The sequence below is a fragment of the Onychomys torridus genome, chromosome 8 (genome assembly GCF_903995425.1).
Source record: "Onychomys torridus chromosome 8, mOncTor1.1, whole genome shotgun sequence".
NCBI classification, from domain to species: Eukaryota; Metazoa; Chordata; class Mammalia; order Rodentia; family Cricetidae; genus Onychomys; species Onychomys torridus.
In genome coordinates this window covers 39,730,693-39,749,025 of record NC_050450.1, presented here as the reverse complement: position 1 = coordinate 39,749,025, position 18,333 = coordinate 39,730,693, and the positions used below count along the sequence as shown (strand labels likewise).

At 48.4% G+C, this 18,333-nt stretch overlaps 1 protein-coding gene across 1 annotated transcript in view; it reads right to left on the bottom strand.

Moving 5' to 3' along the window:
• Col23a1 (collagen type XXIII alpha 1 chain) overlaps positions 1-18,333 on the bottom strand; it is a 298,678-nt gene that overhangs the window by 25,860 nt on the left and 254,485 nt on the right. The window contains exons 6-10 of the mRNA XM_036197798.1: positions 12,461-12,487; positions 11,066-11,092; positions 9,138-9,164; positions 1,461-1,577; positions 634-669 (exon numbers count right to left, since the gene is read on the bottom strand). Coding sequence (XP_036053691.1) covers positions 634-669; positions 1,461-1,577; positions 9,138-9,164; positions 11,066-11,092; positions 12,461-12,487 — 234 coding nt within the window. The remainder of the gene's footprint in view (positions 1-633; positions 670-1,460; positions 1,578-9,137; positions 9,165-11,065; positions 11,093-12,460; positions 12,488-18,333) is intronic.

The window sequence follows — 18,333 nt, the reverse complement described above, 5'->3', positions numbered from 1 at the left end:
CAAGCATGTACATCTCCATAGTACTGGTGTGGGGATGTGAGGTGGGAGGACTTATCTCGTCCACTTGATTAGATTCAGAATCACCATGGAGGGCTGGAGAGCTAGCTCAGAGGTTAAGAGCACTGGCTGTGCTTCCAGAGGTCCTGAGTTCAATTCCCAGCAACCACATGGTGGCTCACAACCATCTGCAATGAGATCTGGTGCCCTCTTCTGGCGTACGGACAGAATCACCATGGAAACACACACCTGGTGTGTCTGTGAGGGCATTTCTGGAAAGGTTCAGCTGAATAGGGACGACCCACTAAAAGTGGACAACACTGTCCCAAGGACTGGGGGTCCTGGACTGAGTAAAAGGAGAAGGTGGTTGAGCAGCGGCATTCACAACTCTCTGCTTCCTGACTGTAGACACCGTGTGATCAGCTGCCTCAGGCTCCTGCCACCACGTCCCCCACAATGATGGACTGACTGTACCCTCAGCCTATGAGCAAAAATTAGTCTTTCTTGCTTTAAGCCTCTTTTGCCAAGCACATTGTCATAGCAATGAGGAAACTAGCTATTACAGTGGGAAAGAGGCTTCCCTCCCCCAGAGCCACACCCCTGCACTCTAGCCTTGCAAACACCCTGGACACTTACCATCTCGCCATCTTGTCCAGGTTCTCCTTTGGGACCCTAAGGAGGTATATGAAAATAGCAGTGAGTGACCCACAGATGCCACATTAACTGAGCCTGAATCTCATGCCAGGACATGAGCAAGGGTTCTAAGTAGAGCATCTAAATTCACCTTCTTTCAGCCCTGAGAAGTGGTTGTTATAATGTCCCCACTTCCCAGATGAGAAGGTTGAGGCTTTGGGAGTTATGCACCTATTCTGACAATGGGTGGATGAGCCAACTCAGAGGATCAGTCCTGATAGGAGCCCCTGGTCATCTAGTAGAGTCTCTGCACTGGAGGCAAGGACAGGTTGGAGTCTCTGGGATGAGAGGACTGGCCTCACATGGCCCTTGGGGAGAAACTGAGGCTCATTAGTTAGTACTGAAGGAGAGGGAGCAGGGAGAGGAATAGGGGTTGGTGGAGAATTGCAGATAAAGGGCTCACCTGCAGGTCTCTGGGTCAGAGTTGGGGTGAGGATTTAGACTGAGCTTGCAACTCAAGGTTAGGGTCCATGGGTCTTTCAGGGTTAGACTTGGGTTTGCGGTCAGGCTCAGAGGCAGAGTCTGAATAACAGTCTGAGCTGGGGCATGGGAAAGAATTGGAAGTCAAGGTCCTGATTAGGGCTAAGAAGCAGATCGGCTGCGGATGGAGTTAGAGTTGGGTCTAGGTTGAGTGTGTGCATTGGGTAATGGTTGGCGTTGGGCCTGCTAGAAATAATGCTGGTTTGGAGTTGGCTCTGGGAATCAGGGTTCAGCGTGTGAGCCAATATAGGACTAGCTCTTGGAGGCCCCAGTTCCACGCCTTCTCTTACCGCTGGGCCTTGAGCTCCTCTGGGACCATCTTTCCCAGTGTCACCGGGAGGGCCTCGGGCCCCAGGTGGTCCAGGGGGCCCAGGAGGTCCTGCAGCTCCATCTTGCCCTTGGGCTCCCTGAAAGACATATGGTTTGACTTGACTCTGAGGGTGAGGGTGACGGTGAGGTTCTAGCTTCCAGAAAGGGCTTCTTAGATGGGCGACCCCTGTGCTTTCCTTGTGCCCAGCCCTTGAGGCGGGCACAGGCTTTGAAATTGAACTTGGTAGCTGCAGGAGGGGACCTTGGTGGAACAGACCCAACAGGACCTAGCTGCCACCTTCTCAGCATCTGAAGCCTGGATCTGTTGTCAGATGCTGAGAAGGGGAAATGGCATGTGCCGGGTGGGTGAGACAGTGTCTCTTGCAAGAACGTCCTACTTGGTCCTCTCTGGCTGCATTAAAAGTAGCAGACATGCACGAACTGCATGTGGCTATTTGCAGTAGCTTTCTTTGTAACTGCCCGAAATGGGAGCTCTCCAAATATCCCTCCCACAGGTGAAAGGCTGAGCTCCGTGTCATATTATGGCATGCCACTCAGCAGTAAACAGAAAAGGGACAGGCAAAGCCCAGCACTTGGGAGGCTGAGGCAGGAGGACTGCTGTAAACTTAAGGCCAGCCTGAATTACAAAATGAGTTCCAGAGCCAGATGGTGGTGGCACACGCCTTTAACCCCAGCACTCAGGAGGCAGAGGCAGGCAGTTCTCTGTGAGTTCTGCGACAGCCAGGGCTATGCAGAGAAACCCTGTCTTTAAAAACCAAGCAACCAACCAACCAACCAACCAACCAACCAACCAACCAACCAAACAAACAAACAAAAACAAGCCAAACCAACCAAAAAGACCAAAATGAGTTCCAGGCCAGCCTTACCTACAAAGTGAGATCCTGTTTCAAAAACAAAAACAGAGTATAGAGTGATCCCAGCGTGGCGTTTGGGATGGGGGGGGGGGGGGGGGGGGGGGGGGGGGGGGTTGGGGGAGGCAGAGCCAGGAAGAGTTCAAGGTCATCCTTGGCTACATAGTGAATTTGAGGTCAGTTTGGGATACATGAGACCCTGTCTCCAAAAATCTAAAACAGGGCCAGTGAGACAGCCGAACTGAGAAAAGTACTGGCTGCCAGAGCCTGCTGACCCTGGCTTGATCCCTGGGACCCACACAGTGGGAGGAAAGAACCCACTCTCCCAAGTTATCCTCTGACCTCCATGCTTGTGCTGTGTGTGTGCCCACACATATTTACACACACACACACAAATATGTTATTAAAAAAAATCCAAACTGTAAAGTCCAAACCAAAGGAAAATGAAGATTAAAACAACATACACTTCCATCAAAAGAAGAAGGAGGAGGAGGAGGAGGAGGAGGAGGAGAAGAAGAAATAAATTTTTTCTTTTGATTTTTTTTTTTTTTTTTTTTTGGTGTTTTGAGACAGAGTTTCTCTGTGTAGCTTTACACCTGTCCTGGAACTCACCCTATAGCTCAGGCTGGTCTCGAACTCACAGAGATCCTCCTGGCTCTGCCTCCTGAGTCCTGGGATTAAAGGCATCTGCCACCACCACCCCGTGTACAATTTTGATACATGAAAAACTTGTGTACTATAGGGAAACTATGCTAAATGAAAAAAGTCCCCCAAAGATATAAATGGACCTAGAGAGATGGCTCATTGGTTAAGAACACTTACTGCTCTTCCAGAGGACCTGGGTTCAATTCCCAGCATCCATTCCCAGCAATGGCAGCTCACAATTGCCTGTAACACTAGTTCCAGGGGATCTGACACCGTCTGGCCTCATCAGACACTGTATATACATGCTATACATCAATAATGCAGGCACACACACATATACAAATAAAAATATTAAATCTTAAAAATTATTTTAAAAAGTTATACACTATATGATTTCACACACCTGATATTTTTGTTTGTTTGTTTTTTGAGACAGTGTTTCTCTGTGTAGCTTTGGGGCCTTTCCTGGAACTCACTCTGTAGCCCAGGCTGGCCTTGAACTCACAGAGATCCACGTGACTCTGCCTCCCAATTACTGGGATTAAAGGCATGCGCCACCACTGCCTGGCAAAATTCCTTTTTTTTCAAACAGTAAAAAAAAAATTTTTTTTCAAGACAGTTTCTCTGTGTAACAGCTCTGGAACTCACTCTGTAGACCAGGCTAGCCTCAAATTCACAGGGATCCACCTGCCTCTGCCTTCTGAATGCTGGGATTAGACATGTGCCCTGCACCTGATATTCTTGAATGGAAAAGTTAACCAGTTGGAAATTAGTGGTTGTAGGGATCTAGGGGTGAGGGAGGGAGGAGATCCTATATAGGAAAGGAGAGCATGAGGGATCTTTGTGTGGTCTATATGAGTCCAATAAGTTAACACTATATGGAAGAAAAAAAATACCTGCACACACAGGCACAGGCACAGACACACACACACACATACACAATAGGTTTTCTCTATCCCAATAATAGGCTTCTCCTCCACACAGTAAGCCAGATCAAGACAAACTGAAAAAGTAGAAGAATAATAGGTTTATTTGAGCAAAGCAACTCCTGGGCAGGTTCTCCAGTCCCAGAGATTGAGGCTGGAGAAGCTGTGCCTGAACTAAAGCAGGGAGATGATATAGCCTGTAGGTGAGGTCCAAGTATGGTCAAAATTTGGAATGCTTAGGCGGGGACTTGGGCTGCTGGCGGCAACAGGGGAGGAGGTTGCCATAGTCTCCAGGAATGCTGCACTGGGCTCTTGGCGCCTTTTCTTTGTTGGAGATTCTCCAAGAGGGCAGGGTTTGGAGAGACAGAGACAGGAATGGAGCTTTCCAGATCATGCTGGGGGTAGGCTGGAGGTTTCAAATGAACAACACACACATACTCATTTATACACACATCCATGCACACTCATATACATACATGCATGCATAATACAGTCACATCTGCACACATTCATTTACAGATGCTCATACATTCATGCACACACAGCTAAACACATACACTCACACATGCTTGTGCTCACACACTCACGTTCAAGCACAGACAGCATGTGTAAACTGAGGAAGTCTGAGTAAGTCTGGTTGGGTTGCATCACCATCAGCTTCCAGATTGACAGGTTGGACCACAGGGGTGCATGATGTCACCTTAAGCACAACTGCATGAAAGGTACACAGGGACTTATTTACTACAAGTGCAAGTGAATTTACAGGGCAAGCAAGTAAGGGTCACATAGTCTTACGTCACACAAAATCCCTTACTCTCTAACCTATGTTAGTACCAGGTCAGACCTCAGGCATGCTGAAACCCCACATCATGGCCCATACTGCATGGCATAGGTGATGGGCCATGGTGTAGTGGCTTCCGACTTTCTGGCAACCAAGAAAGGAAGAAACCTTATGTGAACCCCACAAACACCTCCTGTAGAGTGTAGATGATCTCATGCTGCCTCTGTGAACAGCTGGCCAGCACCAAGCTACCTCCCATCATGCAGATGAAGTGCCTGGGGGCCGGGGACAGTAAATCTCTTACTTAGGGCTACTGAACTAAGAAAAACTGAGCCTTCTGTTGCCAGGGCAACTGGTCATTTTAAAATTATTTAAATTTTTTTTTCTAGACAGGGTTTCTCTGTGTAGCCCTGGCTGTCCTAGAACTCACAGAGAGTCGCCTACCCCTGCCTCCTGAGTGCTAGGATTAAAGGCATGCACTACCATGCTTGGCTTTAAGGATTTTTTTTTTTTTTTTTTGAACTGAGGATTGAACCCAGGGCCTTGTGCTTGCTAGGCAAGCTCTCTACCACTGAGCTAAATCCCCAACCCTATTTTTAAGTTTTAAAAAAATTTAAATTTTCACTTATTTAAATAAATGAAATAAATATTTAAATAAATAAATATTTCCTGCATGTATGTCTATATACTGTGTGTGCCTGGTGCCCATGGAAGTCAGGAGATAACATTAGATCCCCTGAAACTGGAGTTAAAGATGATTGTGAACAGCCATGTGGGTGCTGGGAATCGAACCTGGGTCCTCTGGAAGAGCAGCCAGTACTCTTAACCAATCAGCCATTTAGCTTCTATTTTTAGTCCCCCCCCCCCCCGTGTGTGTGTGTGTGTGTGTGTGTGTGTGTGTGTGTGTGTTTGCACATACATGGGCACACACATGTATGCATGCATTTGTGCCTGAGGTAGATGTCAGGAATCATCCTCAATAGTTCTTCCATCTTATTCATTGAGGCGTGGTCTCTTAATCAGAGCCAGAACTTGGTAGATGAGGCTTGGCTTGCTAGACAGATTGACTTCTGAAGCTGGAATTACAGGTGGGATGCCACACCCACTGGGCACTTTGTTTCAGTTCTAGGGGTTTGAACCCCGTGCCAGAATGGCAACTGGTCTTTTTCAGATAGTCTTTTCCATCTGTGTCACCTCCCTTACCAGGAAAGAGCCCACCTCTCTGGCAGACTATGTTTCACACACATATCACTCACTTTCCTCAATAAATGAATGGCAGTTCTCTACAGTTACCACTCAGATTTCCTGCTCAGTATGGCATGGTCAGGGCCCTGATCAGAGAGTTATAAGTCTAGACCCCAAATTAGCACTGTGATTAGGATATCCGGTCTCAGTAAAGATGAGTGGACATTCCTATTTCGTTCAGGACTGAATCCAGAAGGATCTGATTCTCCCCTCCGCTGTTCATTTGCTCATAGCTCAGAGGCTCCAGACTGGGCGCTCCTGGCTTGGACTCAACTTACCAAGACAGAAAAGATTTTTGACTCCTGTACAGGCTTTTGTTTGTTTTTTTGAGACAAGGTCTCACTAGGTAGCCCTAGCCCTGGCTGGTTCAGAGCTTGCTGTGTAGACCAGGCTAGCCTTGAACTCACAGAGATCTGCCTGCTCTGCCTCCTGCTACTTGGAGTAAGGTGTGTGCCCCCCCTTTATTTTTCCCCCTAATTATCCCCCCCCTCTCTCTCCAGGATTGGATGGCTGAGGTCTGGCCCTGAAAACACAGGGTGAGTAAGGGTTGGGGAACACAGCAAACTAGCAGGTCAGGCCCCCTCACTCGGCCAGTCTACCTTGAGGACACGGAGATTGTACCCACGATGATCTCTACTTATAAAGCCTGTGTTGAGCCGTGGGAAAACCATCTAGATGGCAAACAGGTGGTATGGTCAGAAAAGCAGGAAAGGGCTGCAAAAATCACAATCACCTAATGCAGCCCAGAGAAAGGCAGTTTATGGCTGGGTATGCTCAACCGAAACAACACCCATTTTTTCCACCTCCAGTGACAGAACAGAACAGAATAGCATAACATAGCATAGCATAGAATAGTATAGTATAGCATAGCATAGCACAGCACAGCACAGCACAGCAGCACATAGAATAGTATAGAATAGCATAGAATAGTATAGAATAGCATAGCACAGCACAACATAGAATAGTATAGCATAGCATAACATGGAATAGTATAGAATAGCATTACATGGAATAGTATGGAATAGCATAGAATATATAGAATAGTATAGAGATAGCATAACATGGAATAGTATAGAATAGCATAACATGGAATAGTATAGAATAGCATAGAATAGTATAGAATAGCATAGAATAGTATAGCATAGCATAGAATAGTATGCAGCAAGTGTGATGCTGGTTCCATACTGGGTGGAGCTCCTAACAGGCGTGACAGCGTCACTTCCAACTTCTTAGAAAGCTGCTCACAGAAGCCTCTCTAAGAACCCAGTGCCAAACTGGGAGGAAGCCCCAGGATGCATGGGAAACCACAGTGGCTGCTTCCTAGCTGAGTGGGAACAGACACATCAACGATAAATTTGTGAGGGGGCGTCATCACTGGGTTCCCCGGGACACTCTGCCTGTAACCATAAGAGAGACCTTAGTCTCGGAGAGATAAGGGTAACTTGACCTTTCAAGCCACAAAGCCTTTCTGTGGGGGAGGGGAGTTAGTTCACAGATGGAACAGCAAGGCAGGAGGAGGCAGGATATCCCTGGGAAGGCAAGGAGCTTTGGAAGAAATGGTCTATTTGGGGAACTCAGACGGATCCTGGTCATTGCAGGCTGGGCAACCCTACTGGGAAGATTAACTTTCATAAATCCCAGCTGAAACCAGCATTTCCCCCAGCAGTCACATGGTAAGGGAAATATCCTTTCTTTAACTTCAGAGAAATTTCACTGCCTCTGTGGCCCTGGTCCTGACCTCTGTCAATGGCCCAGCAAGGGACAGCTCTGCCTATCAAAACTCAGCCTGGGGTTGGGGATTTAGCTCAGTGGTAGAGCACTTGCCTAGCAAGGGCAAGACTCTGGGTTTGATCCTCAGCTCCGCCCCCCCCCCAAAAAAAGGGGAAAAAAACCCTCAGCCTGAGCTGGGTGACAGTGGCACACGCCTTTAATCCCAGCTCTTGGGAGGCAGAGCCAGGTGGATCTCTGTGAGTTTGAGGCCAGCCTGGTCTACAGAGAGAGATCCAGGACAGGGACCAAAAAAACAAAACAAAACAAAACAAAACAACAACAAAAACAAAAAACTGGGCCTGTCTCATTCCCCTGCTTGCTGCTGCTCTTGTTATCACAACAAACACCCTGTGACATGGGTCCACTACTGTCATTTGACAAAACCTGGGCTCTGAGCCTTGAAGTTGCGAGCTGGGTCTTGCTTGCCCACCCCGACCACAGAGCTCCAGCCTGTGTGCTCTGCCCTTTCTCCCCATCTCTTCATCCGCCATAGACCGTGTTCTGGGTCCAAGCAGCTCACACATTCTTCACCCAGTCCCGCCCTAAGATGACAGACTGTTGGTGTGAGTGAGTGACCTTTGTACCAATATGTTCTGGGGCCCCAAACCTTCTTCCACATGACCCAGTCTTTCTCTGAGCAGCTAATGCCTACCTCTTAGTCTCTGCAGTCAGGGGACTCTGCCCAGCACATTCCAGAAATGGTGAGGATATCTTATCTAGGGCTACTTTAGTGCTCCTCTGCCAAGACCCACTTTTAGGGACCACCTAAGACTCAGCACAAGCACTTCTAGGTTTCTGGACCCAGGGGACACAGGTAAGCTGGAGGGGATATCTGTCTCCTGTTCCCATGCTGAATGCTGCTGTCAGCTGTTGACATTGATGGTTGTAATGAATCTTCACAGAATTTGCTGTGTGTGTGTGTGTGTGTGTGTGTGTGGAGGGGTGCTGGTGGAGGCAGCTGTCATCCCCTCATGGTTGAAGGGTCTGAATTTCTGGGAAAAGTCACTTGTCAAGGTCATGGGTCTGGGAGGTGACAGGGCTGAGCTCTGGGATCAGAACTGCTGACCTCAGGACCCTCACCTTTTCCTGAGTGCCAGCTGTCTCATGAGATGGTCAGCATCTGGTTGTGACCAGGGCTAACCCTACTGTCTGGTCACCATGGTGACAAGCATGACAACCAGGACATCTGCCAGATACTGTCGTCTATGTGGGAGGTAGCAGCCTCAATTAGGTGAGGGTACCTGGGGGCTTTCATGGTGGGTGGGGGACAAAGGTGGAGAGGACAGGCTGTCTCACTCGCCTTTTCTGGGATAAGCTGTGGTGAGCTGGGACCCCCGAAGAAATGCTAGAAATGCCTTATTATAATAATATTAAACAAACCATGTATAGCGGATGAGGGAGGTGGTGCTCCATTCTTACCCTCGGGCCGAAGTCTCCTGGTGCACCCTGGGAACCAAACACAGGGAAATGAATGGCCACTGGTTACATTATTTCTTGGCATTTCCTCTTGAACATTCACTCTGCACTTGGTGTAAATTCTAATGAAAACAACAGGCAGGTCTTATTTTAACTCTTCATTTCCAATGAGGACAGTGAGGCTCAAAGAGGTTAAGGATTATGCCCGAGATCACACAACCAGCAAAGTGAAGCCAGGCAGTTCCTCATCTATGGCTGCATCCCAGACATTCAAGATCTCAGACATAGAGTGGCCTCTGGGTGGCTGCTCCCATTGTGTCCACTCACAGTTCTTGAACCTTGGACTAGGGAGAGATAATAAAGCCATGAGCTTTGAAATGGGCTATGTAGCAATAGATACAAAGGAGCCTGATTCTAGTTGATCTCAAAGCCCCAGAGTTGTTTCTATGGCTTTGATGACATCAGCCAGAAACAGCCAAGAAGATAGATACAATACCTACCAGCTGTACCAGCATCTCATCCACCCATCAACAAAGGACCAGTCAGATCATGACCTCATGAAACCTCCCCATAGCTCTGTGAGGCAGCTTTTATACAGATGGACACATTGAGGCCTTCACAGCTGGGTAACTTGCCCAAACCACACAGTAGTGGATCTGGAATGTGACGAGGAGACTCTGAGCCACAGAGTCCTGTGTCTTTCCACGGCTTTCTCAGCCCTGTTGGCAGTTAGGGGCACTGATTGGTTTGTTCCCGAGTGACCATATTACCTAGGCATAGCTGCATGTTGCCTCTGAGGCCCTCACTTAGCCCTGCCACTCTGAGCTCTGCTCGGTCCTTCTCCCTCTAGTTCCCTCATCATATCCATATAAATCTTCTCTGCTCCTTTCCAAGGAACTTGGTGGGTCCTGTGTTTAATGCCAAGTACCAAAGGGGCCATTTCCCAGAGCTGTCAGATCTCATGTTCAGAAGCATACAATCCCTTCCAGGGTAGTTGCTCTTTGGAGTCTAAACATCATCTATTTATCAGTAGGTGGGCCATCCATCTTTTTTTTTGGTTTTTCGAGACAAGGTTTCTCTGTGTAGCTTTGCGACTTTCCTGGAACTAGCTTTGTACACCAGGCTGGCCTCAAACTCACAGAGATCCACCTGCCTCTGCCTCCCGAGTGCTGGGATTAAAGGCGTGCGCCACCAACGCCCGGCAAATTCTTTTTTTTTTTTTTTAAAGATTTATTTATTTAGTATACAGCATGTATGACTGCAGGCCAGAAGAGGGCACCAGATCTCATTACAGATGGTTGTGAGCCACCTTGTGGTTGCTGGGAATTGAACTCAGGACCTCTGGAAGAGCAGTCAGTGCTCTTAACCTCTGAGCTATCTCTCCAGCCCCCAGCCATCTTTATATCCATTTATTTACTTATCTACTTACTAACTCATTTATCTTTCTACTCATCTGCCTACTTATCCATCCATCCACCCATCCATCCATGCATGCATGCATCCATCCATCCATCCACCCATCCATCCATCCATCCATTTATCCATTCATCCATTTCATGAGGGGCTGCCAAGATAGCCCTCTGCCATTTGTGTCTAAAGCGGTGTCTTCCCCACAGATAATGCCATCCACCATCACCATTCACGCTCTAAGCCCTCCAGACACGCTGCTCACTGCAGAAACTGCCTTTGTTTTGTTATGCTGGGACACCAGAATCCAGATCCAACCCTCCCTGCATGTGGTACATGAGCTTGTGGCCCTTTTTAGAGATAGGCATTGGCATTGATTGCTTTACTCTTACAGATGGGGAATTTGAGGCTTAGGGGTTGGGGGCTGACTTGCTCAACTTTCCCCACTGGAACTGAGGTTTAGAGTTGGCTGCTGACATCCTTCATCAGCACACGGTATCCAGACAGCATCCAGCTGCACTTACCTTTTCCCCTTTGGGGCCTGGAAGTCCCTGGGCAAGGAAGATAGAGAAAGAACAGGCATGAGTGAGGTGAGTTAGGCTGGCTCCACTTCTGGTTGACCCATGGCTGTGAGGGCAGAGGGACATGTGGGGCTAGCAGAGCTGTGGGCATCTGAGCGGAACACTACACAGGCCTGTCAAGCTGTCCTTGCTGCCTCCTGGAAGCTCCACCCCTGTCCTCAGCACGATGGAGATGAGGGTTTAGGGGTCAGCAGCCAGGGTTCACAGGCATCCTCTGAGCAGGAAAAGGGTGCATACACTAGTTTTTCTGTCTAGAGGGCACACATATTCCATGCTTTGTCTCTGCTGGGGAGGAGGCCCTTGTCCAGAATTGCCATCTAGTCTCCAGAATACTTGCCTTTAAGAGCAGTAGTCTCTTGAATTTTAGGCTCCATCCATCTACTCTTCAATAGGTCACCCACCCCCACCTACTCATTTATCCATACATTCACTCTTTTCCTACCCTTCCATTTATCTATCTATGTACTCATCTACTCATCTGCCCACTCATTCATTTATCCATTCATGCGTGAATGCATGCATTCATCCATTCATCTACCCATCATCCACCTACCCATTTATCTGTTCCATTCATCTATCCACTCATCTATTTACCTACTCATCTACTCATCCACTCATTTATCCATGCATTCACTCATTTGTTTACCCATCCATCCATCCATCCATCCATCCATCCATCCATCCATCCATCCATCCATCCATATATCCACCCACCTACCCACCCATCTACTGAACCCCCATCCATGTACTCATTATCTACCCATCTATCCATCCTTTCAACCACCCACTCATCTGTCCACCCATCCATGAATCCATCCATCTACCACCCACCTATCAGCACATCTATCTGCCTACTGGTTGACCCACACCCTGTTATCTACTTAATTGTGTGTATATTTCCTTGTGCCCCTTGTTCATCTGCTGGGGATGCCTGTGGACCATGGACTCCTGGAACAGGTATTGAGAACTTCCTAGCCTGATGCCCATCATGGAAGTCTTGAGAATGTGTTAAATAGTCTGTGTCTAGGGCCTGTTGGGATGGACTTGTAGACTTTGAGGGCTGACTAAATGCTGGAAACTGTGCTGCCCATGGTTCTCTATTACCCCCTAATACCCCTGGGAGAGAATGCTTAGAGGCAAGAAGGGGAAAGGCATCTCCATGACTGCTCAGCCAGCAGATGGTGGCAATGGATTTGAATTCACATGACAAGTGGCTTTATCACGCTATACTATAGCTGCTGAACTAACTTCCCAATCCCTTCCAGTGTCCCATGGTCACTCCACCCTCCCAGGGGCAGCCCTACCCCAGGACCATCTAGTACTGTTGTGGTGACTTACTGGCTTGCCGTCCAGACCCAGAGGTCCCTGGAACATGAGAGAGAGCAAGGGTTACACACAGGAACATTCCTTCCACATCTTAGGACCCCAATGCATTATATAGTGACAAGAAATCAAAGCCTGTCCTGAGACCTGAGGTCAGGGTACATCCCAGGTGGCCAGGGGAGGGAGTGGGGGAAGGGCATTTGTGTGTAGTCAGCCACTCAGAATCCCCTCCTCTGATAAGAGAACCCCAATTCTTCTCTAAAGCCCTCCCCGTCATTAAGTGGGACTGTTGAGGGTGGGCAATGACCATGCTTGTCAAGGTGACAGGTGCAGGCCTGGGATGCAAGCTGAGCCATGAGCATCAGGCCTGGGGCTTCAAATTGGTGCTCTCAAGGGAAAAGGGGCTCTTTCTTCCCAATGGGATTGAACCAGGGTTCCTTGCCCCGCCCCATGTGGCTGGAGAGAAAGTGCCACAGAGAAGAAAGCAGAGCTGAGAGTCCAAGAGAAAGACAGTGCCCAGGGCTCGAGGCTGTGGTGCTTCTGTGGGCCTGCGCACTTCTGCACACTTGGGTTCCCCTGAAGCCAGCTTGACGTGAGTATCTGTCACTTAGACTGGATGACTCTGGAAGGCTGAGCGTCCTGCTGTGGCATGGGACAGTAGCAGCAAGGGCTGAGAGAAGCCAGATGATACTGAGGTCAGGGCTGAGAGCAGGGTATCTTAGGACCACCAGGCCCCTGTGGTGTATGCAGAGGGCCACTGACCCTAAGACTGGACAAGCCTCACCCTGTCTCCTTCTCAGGCTAGAAGGATACAACCTGTGGGGATTCTGCAGACCAGGGTTGTTTGGTCACTGCAAGCCCCTGGCCTCTGTCTTTGTCACTATTGTCTCCTCATGCCCACGTCTATGTCACCTTTTTTTTTAAGAAATGTTCCAGTTTAACATGTACTTCACCTTTGACCCCAGGAGCATTGCCTGTAGCCCCTCCCTTCTGAGTCTTTGTGTGCCCTTTCCCCCTGCCTGGCTCACCCTTCTCCTTTCTGCACATCTTTCTCTTTTTTCTTTAAGATTTATTTATTTTATGTAGATGGTACTCTATCTGGATGTACACCTGCAGGCCAGAAGAGGGCATCAGATCCCATTATAGATGGCTGTGACCCACCATGTGGTTGCTGGGACTTGAACTCAGGACCTCTGGAAGAGCTGCCAATGAATGCTCTTAACAGCTGAGCCATCTCTCCATTCCCTGTTTGTGTCTGTTTTTCGAGACACGATTTCTCTGTGTAGCAGCCCTGGATACTCTGGAACTCTCTCTGTTGACCAGGCTGGCCTTGAACTCACAGAGATCTACCTGCCTCTGCCTCCCGAGTGCTGAGATGAAAGGCGTGCGCCACCACTCTCTCTAGCTTGGTTACCTCCTCTTCCACAAGACCTAGATTCAGGTCATTTTTCCCTGTTCCTGTAAATATAATCTGATGGCTGCATGTGACTCATGGTTAATGTGTGCTCTACATAAGTGTCTACAATAGCTAAGAAGAAAGTTTCCTCCCCTGACTCGAGCACATGAGTGAGGTCTGAACATGTGGCTAGGGAATGCTTGGGTCAAACATTTCTCATCAGAAAACCTGAGCTCCAGGATGTGACCGCAGCTTAGTTGGTAGAGTATTTGCCTAGCATGCACAAAGCTCTGGGTTCAATCCCCAGCACCACATCAAAACCAGGCACACCTGAAATTCTAGCCTTCAGAAAGTGGAGGCAGAAGGATCCATAATTTTAAGGTCATCTTCAACTTCATAATGAGTTCAAAGCCAGCCTGTGCTACACCGGACCCTGTCTCAAAATCTGAAATTTCAAGTAGCAATACAATGCCCAACCAGTGGACTCTTTCACATGGTGACACTTTGCTTTGTGCACAGTTATTTAACATATTTCACTAACAGCAGGCTCTGAGCTTAAGGTATACTTGACATGTCAGGGGTTTTGTGTTTAGACTTGGGTCACACCCTATAGCAGCTCACCATACATATGCAAATACACATTGAGTATCCTTCATCCAAAGGGCTTGGGACACATGTATTCTGGATTTTTCTTTTTTGCATTTTGGAATGTTTGCATTTACATAATGAGATACCTTGGAGATGGTCCCAAGTGCAAACATGAAATATATTTATATTTCATTTGTATATTATCTGCATATCTTGAAGGCAATTTTGCATGATATTAATAACTCTGTCTGCTAAGAGCAGTATAACACTGTAGAATTTTCCAGCTGGGGTGTTATGCTGACACTCAAAAAGTTTCCAACTTTGGAGCACTTCAGATTTGCATTTGAGGGATGTCAACCTGCCACCCGAGGGAGGAAGGAGAGACAAAGGAGACAGATAATGAATGAGTCCTGGCACTTCACAGCCGAGAAGGGGGCGTGTTCAGCTTTGGGCTGGGGGTAGTGGAAATGGTTAGGGAGAGCCACTTGGGGAAATAATACTTGAGGATTTGGATCTAGTTTGGATGTGGTGACCATGAGGGGAGGTAGGCAGTATGGGCAGAGAAGGACCCGACTAAAGCGGAAACAGGGAGTGTTGGGGTTCTGATCTTTAGGATAGAGTTGACCCACAGCAATCATCTTTTTTAATTTTTTATTTTTTTCGAGACAGGGTTTCTCTGTGTAGCTTTGCACCTGTCCTGGATCTCACTCTGTAGAATCACGGAGATCCACCTGCCTCTGCCTCCCAAGTGCTGGGATTAAAGGTGTGTGCCACCACTGCCCGGCAGAAAACCATCTTTAGGACAGAATTGACCCATAGCCATGATCTTTAGGACAGAGCTGACCCACAGCCATGACCTGCAGAGGTGGTTTTGGACTTAATCTCTGATGAGGCCTAGATAAGAAAGATCTCTGAATTAATTCCCCTTCTGGGTGAGTGGCTGGGCCTCAGAGAGACTGCTGGGTGGAGGGTGGTTCCTAGGAGTTAGTGGCCACTGAAGAGGAGGGGCTGAGAGGTAGGTAGAGGAAGGGACATCCTACTTTGTAGTCAGATGGACCTGCCTGGCTTAATGACATGCTTCTGTTGTCCCTTTTGTCCTGGCGGGATGGAAGTGGGAAGGGGAGGGCTGAGTTGCTCTGAACTGCAAAACTTCCTAGGGTAGAAACCACTCATTTCTCCTCTCCCTGCCTCAGACTGATGCTCCATGGTCCACTATCCTGCAGGCTTGTCCATGGAGAGATTCTGTGGTCCAGGAAGTCTGAGAAATGTTTAGTTCACTCTGTGAAGCAGGTTACTTTCTCATAAGCCTTGTCCAGGTCATTTTCTAGTTTGTGGGTTTGCAGTCTCATGGGTGCCCCTGCCCTCCCCCCACCCATCTCAGGGCCTGGAGAGACTAAGTATAATAGCCCAGGTATGAGGCTATATGGATGGTTTACACAGTAGGCATTCCCATGGGCTGGAAAAGGGCTTAAGACCGGTTCTGGGTGCTTGCAAGAGAGAGGGAGAGATGCCTCAGGGAAGGGCTAGGAGACGGTCTGGCTAATTCTAGAACAAATCTGGCTGTTGCGTGGTCAGGCTAGTTAAGGCAGGACAGAGTCCAGGCAGACTGGAAGGACAGAGCCCCAGATTGGCTGGATGCATGCTCTTGGCGGCAGGGTTAGGTCTGTGTATCTTTCCCATCAAGGCAACCACCCCTCACCAGACGATGTGGAACCCACCGTCAGCTACTCCCTCCCTTCCAGAAGTTCCTGCAAGAAACACTAAGGAGTAAAGTAGCTTGAGCCTCGCGTGGCCTGGGTTCAAATCCCTCCTCTGACACCCGCTACCCTGCCTGTGGGAAACCCTTCTCCTTCCTGATCAAAGCCATAGGATCCACCAGAGGTTTTCATCACCCTCTGCCCTCCATGAAACCCCACAGCTGTTTACAAGGCTCAGCTCTGCTTGAAGTCACTTTTACTCGAGGAGATCAGCTGGCTCCCGGATGTTTCTGGATGTTCGAGGAGCAAATAAAACCACAGACCATATAGGAATCGAGAGAAAGCCCCAGGCAGGCTCAGTCTCCTGCCTTGCTCGGTGACCAGGACGTCCCAGGCCTTGAGCTTATCTATAAGGTGGGAGGTACACTGTTCTCTCAAGTGACAAGTTCAAGTTGAGTCCCAGGTCAGCCTCCCTTTATTCTTCCTCTCTTAGATCAACCCACGACAGGGGATAGCTGATACAGAATCGGTGTTTGAATTGGGCTTGGTCTTGGCAGTGCTGGGAGTGAACTTCATGTGGCTTTCTGAGTGGGTAGGCTGTGCCACCTCCTGACTGTTTCTGTTTTTAGACAAGCTCTCACACTGCAGACCTGGCTGGCCTGGAACTCACCATGTAGACCAGGTTAGCCTCACACTCACAAAGAGCCACTTGCCTCTGCTTCCAAAATGCTAGGATTAAAGATGTGCGCCACTACTCCTGGCACCCTTAAAAAAATGATTTGGCGCTGGAAAGATGGTTCAGTGGTTAAGAGCACTTGCTGATGTTGCTGCAGGGGACCTGGGTTTGGTTCTCAGAACCTACATAATAGTCACAAGCCTTGGTAACTCCAGTTTCAGAGAGCCGATGCCCTCTGGTCTCCTTGGGTACCAGGTGGGCACATGGTGCACATGTATGCATACAGGCAAAACTCATAAATAAATAAACAAACATAAATATTAGGTCCATATATAAAAATGATTTGTTTTCTTTTTAATTGTGTGTATGTGTACCCACAGAGGCCAGAAGAGGACAATAGATCCCTTGAAGCTGCAGTTATAGGCATCAGGCAGCGGCTCCTTCTGTCACTGCCTCATTGAGTTGGTCCTAAGCAGGGGCACATGGAGCCATCTTTTGAGAACTGAGGACAAGTATGGAAGGAGCCTTCCTTCCTTCCTTCTTTCCTTCCTTCCTTCTTTCCTTCCTCCCTTCCTTCCTTTATAATTTATTTGTTTTTATTTTATGTGCATTGATTTTTGCCTACATGTATGTCTGGGTGAGAGTGTTGGATGCCCTGGAATGGAGTTACAGACAGTTGTGAGCTGCCATGTGGGTGCTGGGAATTGAACCTGGGTCTTCTGGAAAAGCAGCCAGTGCTCTTAACCACTGAGTCATCTCTCCAGCCCCCAACAAAAGGGTTTCTGACAAAGTAAGTCTGGGTTGTGGGGTCTGGAGGCTCCATCCCTGGGGCCTCCAGATGATCAACCACTGAAGACTGTGGCAGCCCCCCCCCACTTCATGTTGGGGTGTCAAGGGCTGGGTCTGATGCTTGTTGCTGTCTCCACCAGGGCAAAGGTAAAGGCAGTGGGGACGGAGGTTATCTGAGCGTTGGTCCTTTTTAGTTTAAAAAAAAATGCATTTATTTATTTATGTGAGTGTGTGTGCATGCATGTGGAGGTCAGAGGCCAACTTCTGGGCATCAGTTGTCTCCTTCCACTTGGTGAGTTTTGGAGGTTGAACTCTGGTCATTAGGCTTGACAGCAGGTGCCTCTACCCAGTGAACCATCTCTCTGGCCTGTTTTTTTTTTTTTTTTAACAGAGCCTCCTACAGTTGGCCTTGAACTCTTGATGTTTCTTCTTCCACCTCCCACCTTTAGGATTATGGGTAATCATCATATGTCTGCATTGAGTTGGGTCCTTCTTATTGTGGCTCACCTTCCCTGAAACAGGCAGGAAGAAGCCAAACCAACGAATTGGCAATGTTTAGATGCACACAGAACCACTCCACCCAACCAAAGCTGGGTGACTGTCTGGCTTTCTTACTGTAATTAATGCTGACAGCTCCTGCTGGGGAAATGGAGCCCTCAAAATGCATTGGGCCAGGGCCCCTGGATGAGGGGGCTTACCAGGATTATCAGTTCAGGACCTAGTAATTAAGCCCCAGATGTTG